This window comes from Azolla caroliniana, unplaced genomic scaffold (genome assembly GCF_043228905.1).
Source record: "Azolla caroliniana isolate FFs.n. ecotype wild unplaced genomic scaffold, voAzoCaro1.0.p SCAF_16, whole genome shotgun sequence".
NCBI lineage: Eukaryota > Viridiplantae > Streptophyta > Polypodiopsida > Salviniales > Salviniaceae > Azolla > Azolla caroliniana.
Genome location: NW_028230451.1, coordinates 13115126 through 13134103, shown reverse-complemented (window position 1 = coordinate 13134103; position 18978 = coordinate 13115126). Strand labels below are relative to the sequence as shown.

General features: G+C 48.8%; 1 protein-coding gene across 1 annotated transcript; it reads left to right on the top strand.

The window, feature by feature from the left end:
- The first annotated feature begins 17471 nt into the window (after positions 1-17471).
- Positions 17472-18089, top strand: LOC147854019 (uncharacterized). Its single transcript, XM_087331959.1, has one exon. The coding sequence runs from the start codon at positions 17472-17474 to the stop codon at positions 18087-18089; it is 618 nt and encodes a 205-aa protein (XP_087188085.1).
- The last annotated feature ends 889 nt before the right edge of the window (positions 18090-18978 follow it).

Below are 18978 nucleotides of genomic sequence, written 5' to 3'. Positions count from 1 at the left end.
AAAGAGTAGATGACCAGGGGTTCGCGCTGACGAAGATCCACACGGCGAGAACGGGTCAGATATGCTGACCAAAGTTCTGATACCCGACAAGCTGGATGCATGCCGGAAGCTGATCGGACTGGTAAAACACCCCATGCCGGAGTGAAGGGGGAGTTTGTTGGGAGACAGGTCCCTCCGGATTGGAAGGGACAAGAACAGTGCCGATGAACAATTTCGGCCGAGGCCGAAACCGGATGAGGACCCGGCTACGGAGAGCCGGATGGTGCAGGCCCGGTGAGAACTGGATGAGGAGTACCCAGCTACGTAGAGCCGAATGGTGCAGGCCCGGTGAGAACCGGATGAGGAGTACCCGGCTACAGAGAGCAGGATGGTGCAGGCCCGGTGAGAACCAGATGAGGAGTACCCGGCTATGGAGAGCCGGATGGTGCACACCCGGTGAGAACCGGATGAGTAACCGGCTACGCAGAGCCGGATGGTGCAGGCCCGGTGAGAACGGGATGAGGAGCACCCAGCTACGGAGAGCCAGATGACGCAGACCCGGTGAGAACCGCAGAAAGAGACATATTCGTAAATATGTTTCTGAGAGCCTATCGAGGCTATATTTGTAAATAGCCGAAAAGTCATATTAGTATAAATATGACTTAGGGCAAACATGTGTAGTTGTTGTTATCATTCTTGTTGGTGCAAGAAGAAGAGTGAGCACGTAATAGTGTACACAGAGAGAGAGAGAGAGAGAGAAAGAGGTCGCTGACTCTGTTGTAACCACCGCCTATGGCGAAGATCGTGAGCACGAGGTCGTTGCCTCCGTGAACTCACTGTGTTGTAAATTCTGACATAGTGATAGTTTGCAGCCTGTGGGCTGCTGTAATTTTTTTCCCTAGTTTGGGTTTCCACGTAAACATCCTGTGTACTCTTCTCCTCTTTGTCGCGTGGTTTCCGTTTCCTGTTTTCTGTGTATGATTCTAAACTCGGTTGTGGCCGAGCGTTGCGCATAAGGAGCGTTGAGTTCTCGTCATTTCCTTCTTTCCTTCTTTCTCAATACATTATCATGTCAGAATCATCTAGTAATCTTGAGCAAACTTTTGCGGTTGTGCAACAACTCCAACATGAAAATGCGAACTTGCGAAACTCTGTTCAAGAACTTCAGGCAGCCACACCGGTTATACCTCACCCGATTGTTGATCCTTATCCTATAGAACCCAATGTCAGCTTGCCAGACAAATTCGATGGAACAAGGTCACGGCTGAGAGGTTTCATCAAACAAATCCGCCTTATTATTCGTCTTCAGCCCCGACACTATTATGATGACTTTCAACAATTGGGCTCATCGGCACGTTGCTAACAGGAAAAGCATAACCTTGGTTTGCCCCTTTAATGGAGACCGCTTCACCTCTCTTGAATGATTTCCAAGCATTTCTTACCGAATTTGAGGTAGCTTTTGGGGAGATCGACAAATGACGAGCCGCACTCAACAAACTATGTGTTACAACAAGGCGATCGTGCAACATCAGTCTATGCATCCGAATTTCATCAGCTCCCGTGTGATGTGAAGTGGGATGGACAAGCCCTCCTCGATCAATTCCGCCGAGGATTACGAGGTGAGATAAAAATTATTTTACTTAATTTTCCTGAGCCCACATCTTTGAATGAGGCTATTTCCCAAGTTGTGCGCTGCGATAACCGTCTCTTTGCGTTCCGGCAAGAGGAACGTCCTCACCGGATCCATCCACCTTGGCCAGCCGCTACGCGAAGTCACCTACCATTGTTGACGACATCGCCTCCCATGTCATCATCCACTTCATCTTCAACTCCTGCCAAAAATTCTAGCTCACCAACAGGAAAACTCCAATGTCCAGTGACGGGAACTTTTCATTCCTTATGCGCAACGCTCGGCCACAACCGAGATTATTTTCATACACAGAAAATGGGAAATAGAACACGACACAAAGAGGAAGACAAATACACAGGAGGTTTACGTGGAAAACCCCAAACTAGGGGAAAAACCACGGCAGCCCACGGGCTGCAAACTGTCACTATGTAAGAATGTACAAAACAGTGAGTTCACGGAGGCAACGACCTCGTGCTCACGAACTTCGCCACAGGCGGCGGTTACAACAGAGACAACGACCTCGTCTCTCTCTCTCTCTCTCTCTCTGTACAGTTGCGCACTCTCTCTTCTTCTTGCACCAACAAGAAAATTAACAACAACTTACAGTTACTAAAAGTTTTCCCTAAGTCATATTTATACTAATATGACTTTTCGGCTATTTACAAATATAGCCACGATGGGCTCTCAAAAACATATTTACGAATATGTCTCTTCCTCCGATTCATACCGGGTCTGCACCATCCGGCTCTCCGTAGCCGGGTACTCCTCATCCGGTTCATACCGGGTCTGCATCATCCGGCTCTCCGTAGCCGGGTACTCCTCATCCGATTCGTATCGGGCCTGCACCATCCAGTTCATACCGGGTCTGCATCATCCGGCTCTCCGTAGCCGGGTACTCCTCATCCGGTTCATACCGGGCCTGCACCATCCGGCTCTCCGTAGCCGGGTACTCCTCATCCGGTTCATACCGGGTCTGCATCATCCGGCTCTCCGTAGCCGGGTACTCCTCATCCGGTTCATACCGGGCCTGCACCATCCGGCTCTCCGTAGCCGGGTACTCCTCATCCGGTTCATACCGGGTCTGCATCATCCGGCTCTCCGTAGCCGGGTACTCCTCATCCGGTTCGTACTGGGCCTGCACCATCCAGTTCATACCGGGTCTGCATCATTCGCCTCTCCGTAGCCGGGTACTCCTCATCCGGTTCATACCGAGCCTGCACCATCCGGCTCTCCGTAGCCTGGTACTCCTCATCCGGTTCATACCGGGTCTGCATCATCCGGCTCTCCGTAGCCGGGTACTCCTCATCCGGTTCATACCGGGCCTGCACCATCCGGCTCTCCGTAGCCGGGTACTCCTCATCCGGTTCATACCGGGTCTGCATCATCCGGCTCTCCGTAGCCGGGTACTCCTCATACCGTTTCAGCCTCGGCCGAGTTTGTTCGTCGGCATTGTTCTTCTCCCTTCCCAGCCGGAGGGACCTGTCTCCCAACATCCAGTTGCAGTAGGGATTGTGCATCTAGACCACAAGAGTCGACAATTATGTCAAGGGCCCAATCAACCGACTTCCTCGACAACAAGTTTCATGATTCCGATCACTCTTCAATTTTGCTCTACCACTTTGAAGAAAAAATCTTTGTTGGATTCTGGAGCTACGTCGTGCTTTATTGACATCATGTTTGCATGGAAACACAACATTCCAAGCAACAAATTAACCGTCCCGATTCTAGTTGAAGTGATCGACGGTCGAACGCTCTCTTCTGCACCATCCGGCTCTTCGTAGCCGGGTACTCCTCATCCGGTTTCGGCCTCGGCCGAGATTGTTCGTCGGCATTGTTCTTCTCCCTTCCCATCTGGAGGGACCTGTCTCCCAACAAACTCCCCCTTCACTCCGGCATAGGGTGTCTTACCAGTCCGATTCTCTTCCGGCATGCATCCAGCTTGTCGGGTGTCAACACTTTGGTCAGCATATCTGACCCGTTCTCAGCCATGTGGATCTTCGTCAGTGCGAACTCCTGGTCATCTACTCTTTCCCGGATCCAGTGATACGTCCGCTGGATAGGCTTCGTCCGGGAATGGTAGACCGCATTCTTAGCAAGGTGGATGGCACTTTGATTGTCGCAGTAGAGTCGGTATTCCTCTTGCCGGATACCGAGCTCTCCGATGAAGTCCTTCATCCATAATATTTCCTTGCCGGCTTCCACAGCCGCCATGTACTCCGCCTCTGTGGTTGACAATGCAACCGTCTTCTGCAGCCTCGACTGCCACGAAACAGCTCCCCCTGCATATGTCATTACATACCCGGATGTAGACCGGCTGGTATCCACATCAGCCGACATGTCCGAATCGGTGAAACCGTCCAGTTGAGGTTTTCCGGAGCCGAATCGGAGACACATATTTGAAGTGCCCTTCAAATACCGGAGTATCCATTTGACCACGTTCCAGTGCTCCTTGCCGGGATTGCTCATAAACCGGCTCACCACTCCGACTGCGTATCCAATGTCCGGTCGGGTACAGACCATTGCGTACATCAAGCTCCTGACGGCAGAGGCATATGGAATCTTTATCATATCTGCCTTCTCTCCTCTCGTCTTCGGGCTTTGCTTGCCGGACAACTTGCAGTTTGCCCAAAGTGTCGATCCGACCGGTTTTGCTTCTGACATGTTGAACCGGTGAAGCACCTTTGTCACATACTTCTCCTGTGACAGCCATAATTGCTTCACTGACTGGTCCCGAATGATGTGCATCCCCAACATCTGTCTTGCCGGACCCAAGTTGTTCATTGAGAAGGTCCGGTTGAGAGCCTTCTTCAGCATCCGTATTTTGCCTTGGTCTCGTCCGACGATCAACATGTCATCCACGTACAGGAGGAGTATCAGGAAGCCGCCTCCTTCAAACTTCTTCACAAACACGCAATGATCGGCCTGCGTCTTGTGGTACCCTTGATCGGTCATGAAGGAGTCGAACTTCCGATACCATTGTCCGGGAGCCTGCTTCAGTCCGTACAGGCTCTTCTTCAACCGGCATACCAGGTGCTCCTTCCCTTTCTCCACGAATCCTTCCGGTTTCTGCATGTAGATCTCCTCTTCGAGGTCGCCGTGAAGAAATGTCGTCTTCACGTCCAGCTGCTCTACCTCGAGGTCCACGCTTGCTACTATACTCAGCACCGTCCGGATGGAGGTCATCTTTACTACCGGGGCAAATATCTCGTCGAAGTCCACACCCTTCTTCTGCTGGAACCCCTTCACCACGATCCTGGCTTTGTATCTCGGGGGGTTGTCGGCATCTCCCGGTTTCAACTTGTACACCCACTTGTTTCGGAGTGCCCTCTTTCCTTTCGGCAACTCCACCAATTCGTACGTATGATTCTCATGCAGGGACTCCATCTCGTCCTACATGGCACTTAACCATTTTCGGCTGTGGGTGTCATCCTTCACTTCTTTGAAGCTTTCCGGCTCCCCCTCATCAGTCAACAGAACCTGCTCTGTATCTGGAAATCTCCGGGGGGCTCTTCTCTCTCTGAGAGGATATCTCTGTCTTTGGGCTTCAGTAATCGGCTCCTCCATTTGCTCTTCATCCAAATCCGATTCGGGGTCTTGGCCGGTTCCAGTCTCAGCTTCCTCTACTTCTTCTTCTGCCGGTTCGGTATCCTCACCGTAACCGGCTGGTTCTTCGAGTGCTAACCGGTCTCTTGCCGGTTGGGTCTGCTCATCGTAGAGTCTATCCTTACCGGTCGACTCGGAGTTCATTATCTTCTTCTCCGACTCCCAGTCGGCGAGTGTCTTGTCCTCCATGAAGATAATATCTCGACTCCGGAATACCTTCTTGTCGACCGGGTCCCACACTCGGTAGCCGAACTCATCGTCACCGTAACCGAGGAATATGCATGGCCAGGTCTTTGGATCTAACTTTCCTCTCCGGTCCTTTGCTACATGCACGTACGCGAGACACCCGAACACCTTCAGATGCCAGTAGGACACTTCCTTACCGGTCCATACTCTCTGTGGCATGTCTCCGTCCAAGGGTACTGAGGGTGATCTGTTTATCACGTATGTCGCCGTCGACAATGCCTCAGCCCAAAACTTCTTGGGTAGTTTTGCATGCGCTAGCATACTCCGGACCCTCTCCATTATGGTCCGGTTCATCCTCTCGGCCAGTCCGTTTAGTTCCGGTGTCTTCGGCACGGTAAATTCGAGCCGGATTCCCTTCGAGCAGCAGTACTCCTCGAACTACCCCCAGTACTCTCCTCCGTTATCTGCTTGAACCGCCTTCAGCTTCTGGCCGGTTTCTCTTTCCACTCTCGCGTGGAGCTCTTTGAAGACGAATAACACCTGCTCCTTCGTCTCCAACGGTGTGGCCCACAGCTTCCGGCTGTGGTCATCTATGAACGTCACAAAGTACTGTGCTCTGGCATGTGACTTCGTGTCTACCTGACACACATCCGTATGCACCAACTCCAGTGGTCCATTACGTCTCATCGGTGGCCTTGGTCGGAAAGAGGTCCGGTTCTGCTTACCGGCCAGACAATCAGTGCACTTCTCTAAGTGCACGTTCTTCACTGGAATGAGGTTGTCTTCTGCAAGCCTCTTCATCCCCTTCTCGCTCATATGACACAGTCTCTTGTGCCACAGCTCACCGGCAGTGTCGGATGCCACGTTCACTTCTTCCGGACATAACCGGGCATTCATCAGGTACAATGTGTTTACCTTCCGAGCCCGAGCCACAATCAGGCTCCCTTTGCTGAACTTCATGCCACCGTTCCGGATGCTACCCGTGTAGCCTTCATCATCTCGCCGACCGGCTGATATCAGGTTCAGACGAACTTCCGGAACGTGTCGGACATCCTTCAGCAGCAACTTGCATCCGGTTGGTGTTGTCAGCCACACGTCTCCTATGCCGACAATTCGGCATGTACCTTCAATCCCCATCCGGACATAGCCGTGATCACTGGCTGAATAGGATGAGAAGCATTTCCGGTCCGAGGTAAGGTGGAACGACGCTCCGGAGTCTACCACCTAGGTCATCTCGTCGCCGGCAAGGTTTCTGTCACACTCCTCGGTGATGAGCATCAACTCTTCTTCACTTGCCGCGATTGCCATCGGTCCCTTCCGGTCCGGCCCCCTCCGGTCTTTAACGTTTCGGTCTTTACCGTTCCGGTCCGGGGTTTGCTTCGAATCGGTACCGTCGGTTTCCTTGTCTTTACGGAAATGCCGACAGTTCTTTTGGAAGTGTCCCGGCTTGCCGCAATAGAAGCAAGTAGGCCTCCCCCTTGACTTTGACCGTGTCCCCAACTTCTCCCGGTTCTGGGGACTACGGTTTCTATGTCTTCCGCGTTCTGATTCGGTAAGAAGCGCTTTGGAGTCGGAGCTCGTATCTTTGTCTTTCCGACGCGCCTCCTCATCTAGCAAGCTCGACTTTACTCTTGCTAGGGATAACCGTTTTCCTTCCGGCCCGGCGTTGCCCAAAGTGACAACCAACGTCTCCCAGCTATCCGGGAGGGAACCGAGCAGGAGTAGCGCTAGTACCTCATCGGCAAGAGGCACTTCCAATGACGTTGCCTGGTGTATCAGCCCCTGGAAGGCATTCATGTGCTCCGCCATGCTGGAGCCATCTTGGTACCGGAGTCTTACTAGCTTCCGGAATACCGACACCTGATTGACAACATTTTTGTTTTGAAACATTATGCCGATCTTCTCCTAGAGCTCATGAGCCTTGCTCTCTTCATTGAAGTTGTTCTACAGGCTCATGTCGATGAAGCACCGTATGTACGCCGTTGTCTTCATGTGCATCACCTCCCATATCGCGGCGTCGATTTTGTCCAGTCTCTTGTCCCCGAACTGAACCGGCAGCCAGAGGTCTTTAACAACGAGCATGTCCCTCATCTTCGACTTCCACACTGAATAGTTGGAGCCGATGAGCTTGAACATGCCGCCAAACGATTCGTCCATTTTCAGTGTCGATTTCGCTCTAATACCACTTGACGGGAACTTGTCGTTCCTTATGCGCAACGCTCGGCCACAACCGAGATTATTTTCATACACAGAAAATGGGAAATAGAACACGACACAAAGAGGAAGACAAATACACAGGAGGTTTACGTGGAAAACCCCAAACTAGGGGAAAAACCACAGCAGCCCACGGGCTGCAAACTGTCACTATATAAGAATGTACAAAACAGTGAGTTCACGGAGGCAACGACCTCGTGCTCACGATCTTCGCCACAGGCGGCGATTACAACAGAGGCAACGACCTCGTCTCTCTCTCTCTCTCTCTCTGTACAGTTGCGCACTCTCTCTTCTTCTTGCACCAACAAGAAAATTAACAACTTACAGTTACTAAAAGTTTTCCCTAAGTCATATTTATACTAATATGACTTTTCGGCTATTTACTAATATAGCCACGATGGGCTCTCAGAAACATATTTACGAATATGTCTCTTCCTCCGGTTCATACCGGGTCTGCACCATCCGGCTCTCCGTAGCCGGGTACTCCTCATCCGGTTCATACCGGGTCTGCATCATCCGGCTCTCCGTAGCCGGGTACTCCTCATCCGGTTCGTACCGGGCCTGCACCATCCAGTTCATACCGGGTCTGCATCATCCGGCTCTCCGTAGCCGGGTACTCCTCATACCGTTTCAGCCTCGGCCGAGTTTGTTTGTCGGCACTGTTCTTCTCCCTTCCCATCCGGAGGGACCTGTCTCCCAACATCCAGTTGCAGTAGGGGTTGTGCATCTAGACCACAAGAGTCGACAATTATGTCAAGGGCCCAATCAACCGACTTCCTCGACAACAAGTTTCATGATTCCGATCACTCTTCAATTTGGCTCTACCACTTTGAAAAAAAAATCTTTTTTGGATTCTGGGGCTACGTCGTGCTTTATTGACATCATGTTTGCATGGAAACATAACATTCCAAGCAACAAATTAATCGTCCCGATTCCAGTTGAAGTGATCGATGGTCGAACGCTCTCTTCTGGTGCCATCACAAATACAACAATTTCCTTGGGTCTCCACACCAGGAAGAAATCACTTTTAACCTCATGACATCACCTTGACATCCTATCATCTTGGGGTTATCATGGCTTGAAACTCACAATCCAGTCATGGATTGGTGATCTCACTCCATCAATTTCACCTCGAATTTTCACTCACAAGGTATTACGCCCACCCTTCTTCGAGCCAATGCTTCGCCATACATTTGGCTGCCTACTCCGGTGAGGACCGTCTCAACGGTTGCTCCCACTCATGTTTTCGGGACAACTCCTGTTTCTGCTCCAGTGAGAACCACATCAATGGTTGCTCCGATTCCAGTTTCTACTCCAGTGAGGACCACGTCAACGGTCACTCCCACCCATGTTTCAGGGGCAACTCCCATTTCTGCCAGTGAAGACCAGGTTATCGGTCACTCCGATTTCCTCTTCATCGAGAACCATGTCAGCGGTTGCTCCAATAGAAACAACATTGATAGTTAGTCCCGTGTCGGCCTCGAAAACAATTCCAACTCTTACTCGGGTAAGTGATACAATGTTGATTGCATCCATTTCTAATTCTAAGGACATGACAGCATGTCCACTCCAGATACTACCCTATGTACTAGCTCTTTTCCATCAAAATACAATGATTTCTCTGATGTATTTGAGAAGAAAAATGTTGATTGCCTGCCCGAACATCGCCCATACGATTGTCCAATTGACTTGAAAGATGGTGCTTGTCCTCCATTTGGCCCTATCTATGGGTTACTTGAACCTGAACTCAAAATCCTCAAAATATACATTGAAGAGAATCTCGCAAAGGGATTCATTCGCCACTCAAAATCTCCAGCTAGCTCTCCTATTCTCTTTGTCAAAAAGAAAGATGGAACGTTGCGCCTATGTATCGACTATCGCGGGCTCAATCGAGTCACGGTTCGAAACTGCTATCCACTACTTCTAATCCCCGAACTCCTCGACCAACTTCGGGCTGGGCGTATATTCTCCAAAATCAATCTCAGAGGCGCCTACAACTTGGTGCGTATCAAGCCTAGATATGAGTGGAAAACGACATTTCGAACCAAGTATGGGCATTTTCAATACATGGTAATGCCATTTGGTCTCACAAATGCTCCTGCTATTTTCCAGCAGATGATGAATGACATCTTCCGAGAATATCTAAACCAATTTGTGGTCATCTATCTCGACAACATACTTATCTTCTCACAGGACTACATATATCACACCAAGCACGTTCGACTTATCTTGACCAAACTTCAGGAACATGGACTTTATGCAAAGCCCGAAAAGTGTGAGTTTGATCGAACCTCTGTGGAATTCCTCGGGTATGTCATTTCATCTGATGGTATCACTATGGACGAGAAGAAAGTCAAAACGGTTCAACAGTAGGAAGTCCCCACCAAGGTCAAGGATGTGCAATCATTTTTGGGTTTTCCCAACTTCTATCATCGATCCATTCAAGCATTCTCTACATTGGCGCAACAACTTCTAACAGTCACTCGAAAGGATTCCCTTTTTTTCCGGACTCCCACAACCCAACTAGCATTCGAGACACTAAAAAAAGCTTTTACCTCAGCTCTGATACTTCTATACCCAGATTTAACCAAACCATTTACGATCGAAACTGATGTCTCTGACTTCGCCATCGGTACCATTCTCTCTCAATCAAATAACAATGGGATTCTTCATCCTATTGCCTTTTATTCTCGGAAGTTCACACCTCCAGAGATCAACTACCCAGTTTATGACAAAGAACTCTCTGCCATTATTGCAGCCTTTGAAGAATGGCGTCCTTATTTAGCAGGCACCCAACACCGTGTCCAAGTGGTGACCGATCATAAGAACCTCATCTACTTCACCACTACTCCCATTTTGAACCATGGGCAAGCGCGATGGTCGACCTTCCTGGCTGACTATGACTTTCAAATAAAAATTCGTCTCGGTGCCCAACATGGTGAAGCCAATGCCCTATCTCGGCATTCGAAATTCGAAATTAGACCAGGAGATGAGAGCTACAATCAACAATCACATTGTCTCCTATAGCCACATCAAATTCAGCTCTTTGCAACTTATATGGGTGCAGATGAATCATTACTCAATGCAATAGAGTAGAAGAATACGTTCTGCGAAAGCGTATGTGAAACACAGAGTACACAATTCGGAGAACTCAGAAAACACAGAGATGGAGATGGAGATGGAGAGATAGAGAGAGCAGGCAACTCAGTTCTATTTCAAAATAATGACACTCTGTACATACTTCGTGCTCAATAAGCACCTTTTATACAAGCCCTGACTAACGGGCTGACACAAGTACTGACAGTACTTGACGCTCATAAATGAGCCGCTACACTCACTCCCAAAATTAATCCTTTCGAGGATATCTCTCTAATGGCATCGCGGTGTTCGCACCGTTATGGCCATGTAGTGCGTACTGTTCTATGCACCCAGTCTACGCACTGGGTTACGCACCATATTACACACTCATTATTGAGCTTGTCACTCAACATTCCCCCTCAAGCTCAACTTGAGGTTTCATCCGCTCTTCCAGCTCTATGCTCCGGTTCCTTCGGGCTTCACGCCTCGCTCGCGCTCCTCGACCCATCCGGTCGGCTTGTCTGCTCATCAAGCCCTTCTCAACTCCCTTGCTGTCACAGTGTTGGTGCGTCCTTCGCTGCCCTTTTCTCCGCATGGCCTTTAGTTGATTCGGCGTATCCGAATCGAACATTCCGATTGAATTCCGCTCTCATCCAAATTGGCTGTCTCCAATTCGTCTCCTTTCTTTAGGCCTTTGACTACATCAAACCATGTCTTGGTCTTGGCCTTTACACCCTTCTTGGTTGTATCTCCCCCTGATTTGGCTGTCCTCGGCTCTTCCCTACGATTGTGGCCCTTGCTTTCTTCTTCGGCTTCTTCAGCCGGTCCGAAATCGAATTCTTCATCCGATTCCTCATCACGGTCACTTCCACCATGATGAACACCTCCGCTCCTCTCATGCTCTTGTTCCTGTTCTTCGTGCCCCCCCTCAAGTTTGGCGTGTCGAGGTGACGCAACCCAAGCTCACCTGAGAAATGTCGTAACTTGTCGAGACCAAGAGGATTGGTGAAGGTGTCGGCAATCTGCCGATCCGTCGGAACATACGCTAGTTCGACTTCACCTGAAAGGACCCGCTCGCGGACAAAATGGTAATGCACCTCAATGTGCTTGGTCCGGGCATGGAAAACAGGGTTCTTCGCAAGGTGGATACTGTTGAGGTTGTCGCAATAGATCGTTGTCGGATCAAACACCTCTACCTACAGATCATGTAATAGCCGTTTCAGCCAAATGACTTCACACGTAGCAATAGTCCCCCCTCGATATTCGGCCTTTGTGCTCGATAGTGCTATTGTCAACTACTTCTTACTGCTCCACGCAATCTCTGCACTTCCCAGTGAGAATGTGTATCCAGATGTGGATCTACGATCGTGGGCATTTCCGGCCCAATCGGCATCCGTGTAGACGACTAATTGTTCGGCTACACTTGCTCAATATAGCAACGCCATGTCATTCGTGCGACTGACATATCACAATATCCTTTGCGTGCACTGAAAGTGTTCGGCCGTAGGCCGCGACATAAATTGACTAATTAAGCCGACCGGGTAGCTAAGATCCGGCCGAGTAATCGTCAAATAGATGACGCTTCCGACCATCTGTCTAAACCGTGTCGGGTCACAAGGTGGATACTGTTGAGGTTGTCGCAATAGATCGTTGTCGGATCAAACACCTCTACCTACAGATCATGTAATAGCCGTTTCAGCCAAATGACTTCACACGTAGCGATAGTCCCCCCTCGATATTCGGCCTTTGTGCTCGATAGTGCTATTGTCAACTACTTCTTACTGCTCCACGCAATCTCTGCACTTCCCAGTGAGAATGTGTATCCAGATGTGGATCTACGATCGTGGGCATTTCCGGCCCAATCGGCATCCGTGTAGACGACTAATTGTTCGGCTACACTTGCTCAATATAGCAACGCCATGTCATTCGTGCTACTGACATATCACAATATCCTTTGCGTGCACTGAAAGTGTTCAGCCGTAGGCCGCGACATAAATTGACTAATTAAGCCGACCGGGTAGCTAAGATCCGGCCGAGTAATCGTCAAATAGATGACGCTTCCGACCATCTGTCTAAACCGTGTCGGGTCACATGCCTTTCCCTAATCTCTGTGAAGCTTTGTGTTTCTATCCAGAGGGGTCGATATGGACTTATTGTTTACCATCCCGAACTTGAAGAGCATATTCAGCGCGTAATGACGTTGACTAATCAATATGCCTTCGGGGGTACGGATCACTTCGATCCCGAGGAAGTAATGAAGGTCTCCGAGATCCTTCATTTCAAACGATGCCGCAAGCTGAGACTTCAAGCGGTGGATTTGGTCCAGGTCGGCACCGACGATGACTAAATCATCAACATATAATAGGAGACCAACCACTCCGTGTTGACGTTGCTGAACAAATAGAGAAGAGTCTGATTTTGATGTTGTAAAGCCCATCCTACGCAGTTGTTGTGTAATCCTTGCGTTCCAGGCTCGTGGGGCTTGCTTAAGTCCGTACAATGACTTCTTCAGTCGGCAAACTGCCGAGGTGTTTCATTCAGATAGAAATCCGGGGGGTTGTATCATGTACACTTGTTCCTCAAGATCACCTTGCAGGAATGCGTTCTTTATATCCATTTGATGTAAGTGCCACCCCTTTGCCGCAACTACTGCTAGTAGAACATGCATGGTAGTCATGTTCGCGACAGGTGCGAAGGTCTCGTCGTAGTCCACGTCGTGCTTCTGCGCGTAGCCTTTCGCTACCAACCTGGCCTTGTATCGGTTGATCGAGTTGTCGGTGTTGTACTTGACCTTGTACACCCACCTACATCCAATCGGCTTCACACCCTTCGGTGTGTCAACTAGGTCCCAGGTTTCATTCTTCAATAATGCGCGCATCTCTCCCAGTTCGCGTCTTTCGCCGCTTCTTCGTAGCTATCCGGCCACGCACTTCCACCACTCGCGTCATGTACGCGTAATGGTGCGCCATGTACTCATTATACCCGTATCTCTTTACAGGGTTCTTCAGGCGGGTAAATCATCGCAATTCGTGATTACCCGACCTTTTCGGCTACTGTCGACCTCTTGTGTGGAGGTTCCTTTCCAGTTTGCCCGTAGTCAGACTCGCTCCAATCTGACCCAGCATTGTCGAAGTCGTATTCCGTCATTTTCTTCTTGCCCTTCTCCTTGTGCGTAAACCGTCTCCTCGATTCTTTACGCGGGGACATCATGGCTGAGTCTCCACTACTCGCCGTTTGTTCAATAGGTTGTCCATTTCAGCTCAACCCCTCATTCGGCCCACTTGGCCGAAATGAGATCAGACTCTCTCTCAGAGCTCCGATTTCCTCATCATGTAGAGGCATCTCAGTCTTGCTGACTTCTTCATCAGAATTCAGAATGGAGTCGTGAGGTATTGGAGGTGAAGGCAGGTACCACGAAGCGAATTCGTCGAACACGACATCTCGACTTACGCGTACTTCCTTTGTTCGGTGGTTATAACATTTATACCCCTTCTACTCATCTGGATTCCCTCCTTGGTAGATAGCTTGTGAACTGGTCGGAGAAGTACTCCTTCCCGCCATCAAACCGTAGGCATTTGATCTTACACCCTGTTTCCCTTTCGGCAAGACTCTTGACATTCAGGAAACATGCGAAGACTTCGCTCTTCTTCGCGATCGTGCATACCCACGTGTGCCGAGTGAAGTTGCTATAGAGGTTACAAAGTAACGGTTTCCACCGAGACTCACGTTCTGTGCCGGACCCCACACATCCGAATGGATCAAATCCAGCGGACTTCGATTGCGATTACGCTCATTGGGGAATGGAAGTTGGTGTTGTTTTCCCATCTGACAAGCTTCGCAAACTTGGCCATTCCGGCCACGAAATTTCTGCAACCTGAAAACAATGTTCTTCGTCTGCATGTCATGAAGCCGTGGGAAATTTACATGGCTGAACCGCTTGTGCCAAAGGGCGATATCCGATTCGATCTTTTGTCCTTTCGTGTACAACGCGGTGCCAACTTCATTAGTGTCGAGGATAAACATCCTCCCTTCACAGATGCATGAATCGAACCTTCATTCCTTGGTCGACGATCTGGCCGATCGACACCAGGTTCTTTGTTATTGTCGGGACGTACAACACGTTCATGAGTTTCCCTTTCTGCCCGACGTGGCTAAGGGGAACTTCGTTGACATGTTCGATGGTATGCGGAGTGTCATCCCCCATTTCGACAACCCCTCATGATTCCGGCTTTTCCAAGTATGAGAACCACTCCTCATGGATGGTCATATGATTTGACGCTTCGGAATCAACATACCACACCTCGCTCGATTTTGAGGTGTTCACGGCCATTGAGTTGGCCTTATGCTTCATTACGAAGGCAGGGCCAGCTCCATTTCCGGCTCGTTCGGAGCCTTCTGCGTAGTGCGACTTTTGACGTCTCTCCACGTCCCTTCTGCTTGATCCGGCTTTGTCTGAATCAGCCTTCCTTTTCTAGCACTCGCTCTCCTTGTGGCCTTTCTTCCCACAATACCAGCAATCTGACACGGCCTTCTCTTGCCGGCTTCCAGCACCGCCATAACTCCCCCTGTTTGCGAAGGGTGTGGAATTGCTTCCGGCATCTCGATTATGTCGTCTGTTCTACTCTTATCGGCCGCCTCCATTGCAAAACGATCCGCCCCTCCCACCACGACCACGGGGTCTATCATCCTCCATGTAGAGCATCTTGCCATCGGCGTGCGGGTTCGTCGACCCACCCGCGTGGTTTTTTCTACGCGCAACATTGACTAAAGCTCAAAAAACGAAGACGTATTCTCCCTCGTGTAGACAATCGTTCGGAAAGCTCCAAACTTAGACACTAACCCGCCAAGACAAACCTGCACCATCTCGTCCTCCTCAACGCTCACGTTGACCGAGCCGAGTGAGTTGCAGATTTCTTTGATCTTGGTGGTATCGTCAGCCACCGAGATATTCTTCTGCCAGACATTGCTGAGCTCCTGTCTAAGCTGTAACTTCTTGGCCGTTGTGCTTGCGGCCAAAATCTTTTTGAGATTCGCCCATGTGTCCTTTGGCGTCTTAGCATCCTGAATATAGCTCAATCGTTGGTCGCTCACAGAGGATGCAAAGCAGTAGAGAACTCTGCTTGGTCCCAAGCTGAAAAATCTCGTGTGTTACATCATTAGCTCCTTCGACATAACTCCGGTAGCCATGGCCAAGCAGGTACTGGTGCATCTTGTACGACCAAGAGGCGTATTTGCTCCTGTCGAGCTTCTTGGTTGGTAGCGAGCTTCCCATACCTCTGTCCATATTGTTGTCGTTTTCTTTTCCGAACAAAAACCAACAACAACTTCAACTCTGTTTTGTCGCAAGCTTTCCTTCTCGGCTGCAGAGGACCTCAACCCTTGCGCTCTGATACCATGTAGAAGAATACTTTGTGCGGAATCGTATGCGAAACACAGAGTACACAGTTCGGAGAACTCAGAAAACACAGAGATGGAGATGGAGATGGAGAGATAGAGAGAGCAGACAACTAAGTTCTATTTCAAAATAATGACACTCTGTACATACTTCGTGCTCAGTGAGCACCTTTTATACAAGCCCTCACTAACGGGCTGACACAAGTACTCACAGTACTTGACGCTCATAAATGAGCCACTACACTCACTCCCAAAATTATTCCTTTCGAGTAATATCTCTCTAACGGCCTCGCGGTGTTCGCACCGTTATGGCTATGTAGTGTGTACTGTCAGTACACAAGTACTGACAGTACTTGATGCTCATAAATGAGCCGCTACACTCACACCCAAAATTATTCCTTTCGGGGAATATCTCTCTAACGGCCTTTACACACTTAGTCTACACACTGTTTTACGCACTTAGTCTACACACTGTTTTACGCACTTAGTCTACACACTAGGTTACGCACCGTATTATGCACTCATTATTGAGCTTGTCACTCAACAAATAGCCATAGATACTGCCACCGACAAATTTGCAAAAGAAATTAAGGATATTCGAGTCAACAAATCAACCATAAAGGAGGTACAGAATAGTCAAGAACCATTTATGTTTCGAGATGGTTTTCTTTTTCGGAACAACTTAATGTATGTCCCAGATGGTCCTTGTCGTATCTGTATCATGAAGGAATGCCATGATGAAGCACTAGCTGGACATTTTCGCGTTGCAAAAACTTTGGAGTTAATCTCTAGAAGTTATTGGTGGCCACAACCTTCGAAACTTGTTAAACAATTTGTGAAAACATGTGAAAACATGTGAAAACAATTTGTGCCAAAGGAGTACATCATCGTCCCTACGGTCTACTTCAACCTTTGCCAATTCCAAGTAGGCCATGGGCCTCCATCTCGATGGATTTTATCACCGACCTTCCCAACATTGAGGGATTCAATTCAGTATTAGTGGTGGTGGATAGATTCACAAAGATGGCACGTTTTATTCCATATTCTAAAGCAATTTCAGGGATGGAAACAACAGATTTATTGTTAACAAATATTGTGCGCCTTCATGGTTTACCGGATGACATTATCTTTGACCGTGGTCCCCAATTTATGTCTCATTTTTGGAAGCGCCTCTTCCAAACTCTTGGAACTTCTAGAAAATTTTCGACAGCCTTCCATCCTGAGACAGACAGCCAAACAAAACGAGTAAATCAGATCCTAGAGCAATATCTCTAATGTATGATAAGTTATGAACAAGATGATTGGATCAAATTTCTTCCAATGGCTGAGTTCACCTACAACAATACTCTCAATACACCGACTAGTGTAACACCCTTCTTGGCAAATTATGGATTCCACCCACGCTTTATTTAGTATAGCTATCCCTGCTGGTTTTGTGAATCCATCTGCTGAAGAACAAGCTCGTCTGATGAAAGAAGTGCATCATGACCTATCCCTAGAACTCTCAATTGCTCAAGAACGACACAAAGAGAAGGCTGATCAACATCGACGGGTTGCGCCTGATTTTAAAGTCGGTAACATGGTATGGCTATTACTTCAGCATATTCCGACAACTCGCCCATGCAACAAACTTGATTACAAAAAGTTGGAGCCATTCCACATCATTGATAAAGTCAACATTGTGGCTTTTTGTCTTGCTCTTCCATCACACTACCAAATTCACAATGTCTTCCATGCATCACTTCTTGAGCTCTATCATCCATCCTCAATTCCAGGAGGAAGCATCAAGCCACCTCCCCCTGTGGCTTTGGCGCCCGGGGATGAGTATGAAGTCAAGACCATTCTGGACTCGCACAAGAGCCGACGAAAGCTCCAGTATCTGGTATTGTGCAAAGGATATCCCATCTCTGACGCTAGATGGAAGCTCGCTAGAAATTTACTAAATGCCTCGGAAGTGGTTCATGATTTTCATCTCCGATATCCTCACAAACCCACACCTTCTTGAAGTCGGCACTTAAGGGGAGGATAATGTCATGAACATCGACTCGAATGTGAACCTTAGGGCCTTGTATATATATTTCTCCTACACAAACTTTAGACTTCAAACCTTTGTATAAAGAGTGGTATGTAAGACCTAGTATGTAAGACTCAGTATGTAAGACCCAGTATGTAAGACTCAATATGTAAGACTCAGTATGTAAGACTTGGCATGAGCATGGTTATCATGCATCACTACATCTATCAAAAGGGTTGATCTCCATTGTTAACATGAAGGAAATCAACACCAGTCATGGAATAGATATTTTTACTCATTGTCATCAACTTCTCGATCTCCCTATCTCATCAACTTCCCCATCTCTTTACGCCCAATTGTTCATCCGTGACAATAGGCATCCAAGTAGCTCGTGGTATCTCTTCCATTGAACTGACCCGTTGTGCTAACCACCATCTCTATGGCCCAGTCTAGGCCGGTGATGCCTTCTTGGGCATTTACTGTTGGGATTACGGTCCCTCCGGATGGGATGATCAGATGTCCGGGAATCGGGAATGAAGACCCGAATGAGGAGTACCCGGTATTGGAACCGGATGACGAAGACCCGGTTTCGGATCCGGATGATGAAGACCCCGGCTACGGAGCCGGATGACGAAGACCCGGTTTTGGATCCGGATGATGAAGACCCCGGCTACGGAGCCGGATGACGAAGGTACCCGGAGAGAGATCCGGATGCGGGGACATATCTGTGAATATGTTTGCCAAGGGCCCTTGAGGCTATAGTTGTAAATAGCCCCAAAGTCATATGTGTATAAATATGACTTAGGGCAAACAGTTTTACTGTCGCTTATCATTTTTCTGTTTTTACTCAAGAGGAGTGAAGAGGAAGCAGCCGTGAGAG

Coding starts and splice junctions, on each gene's coding strand:
- LOC147854019 (XM_087331959.1), top strand. CDS start 17,472: ATGGATTCCACCCACGCTTTATTTAGTATAGCTATCCCTGCTGGTTTT.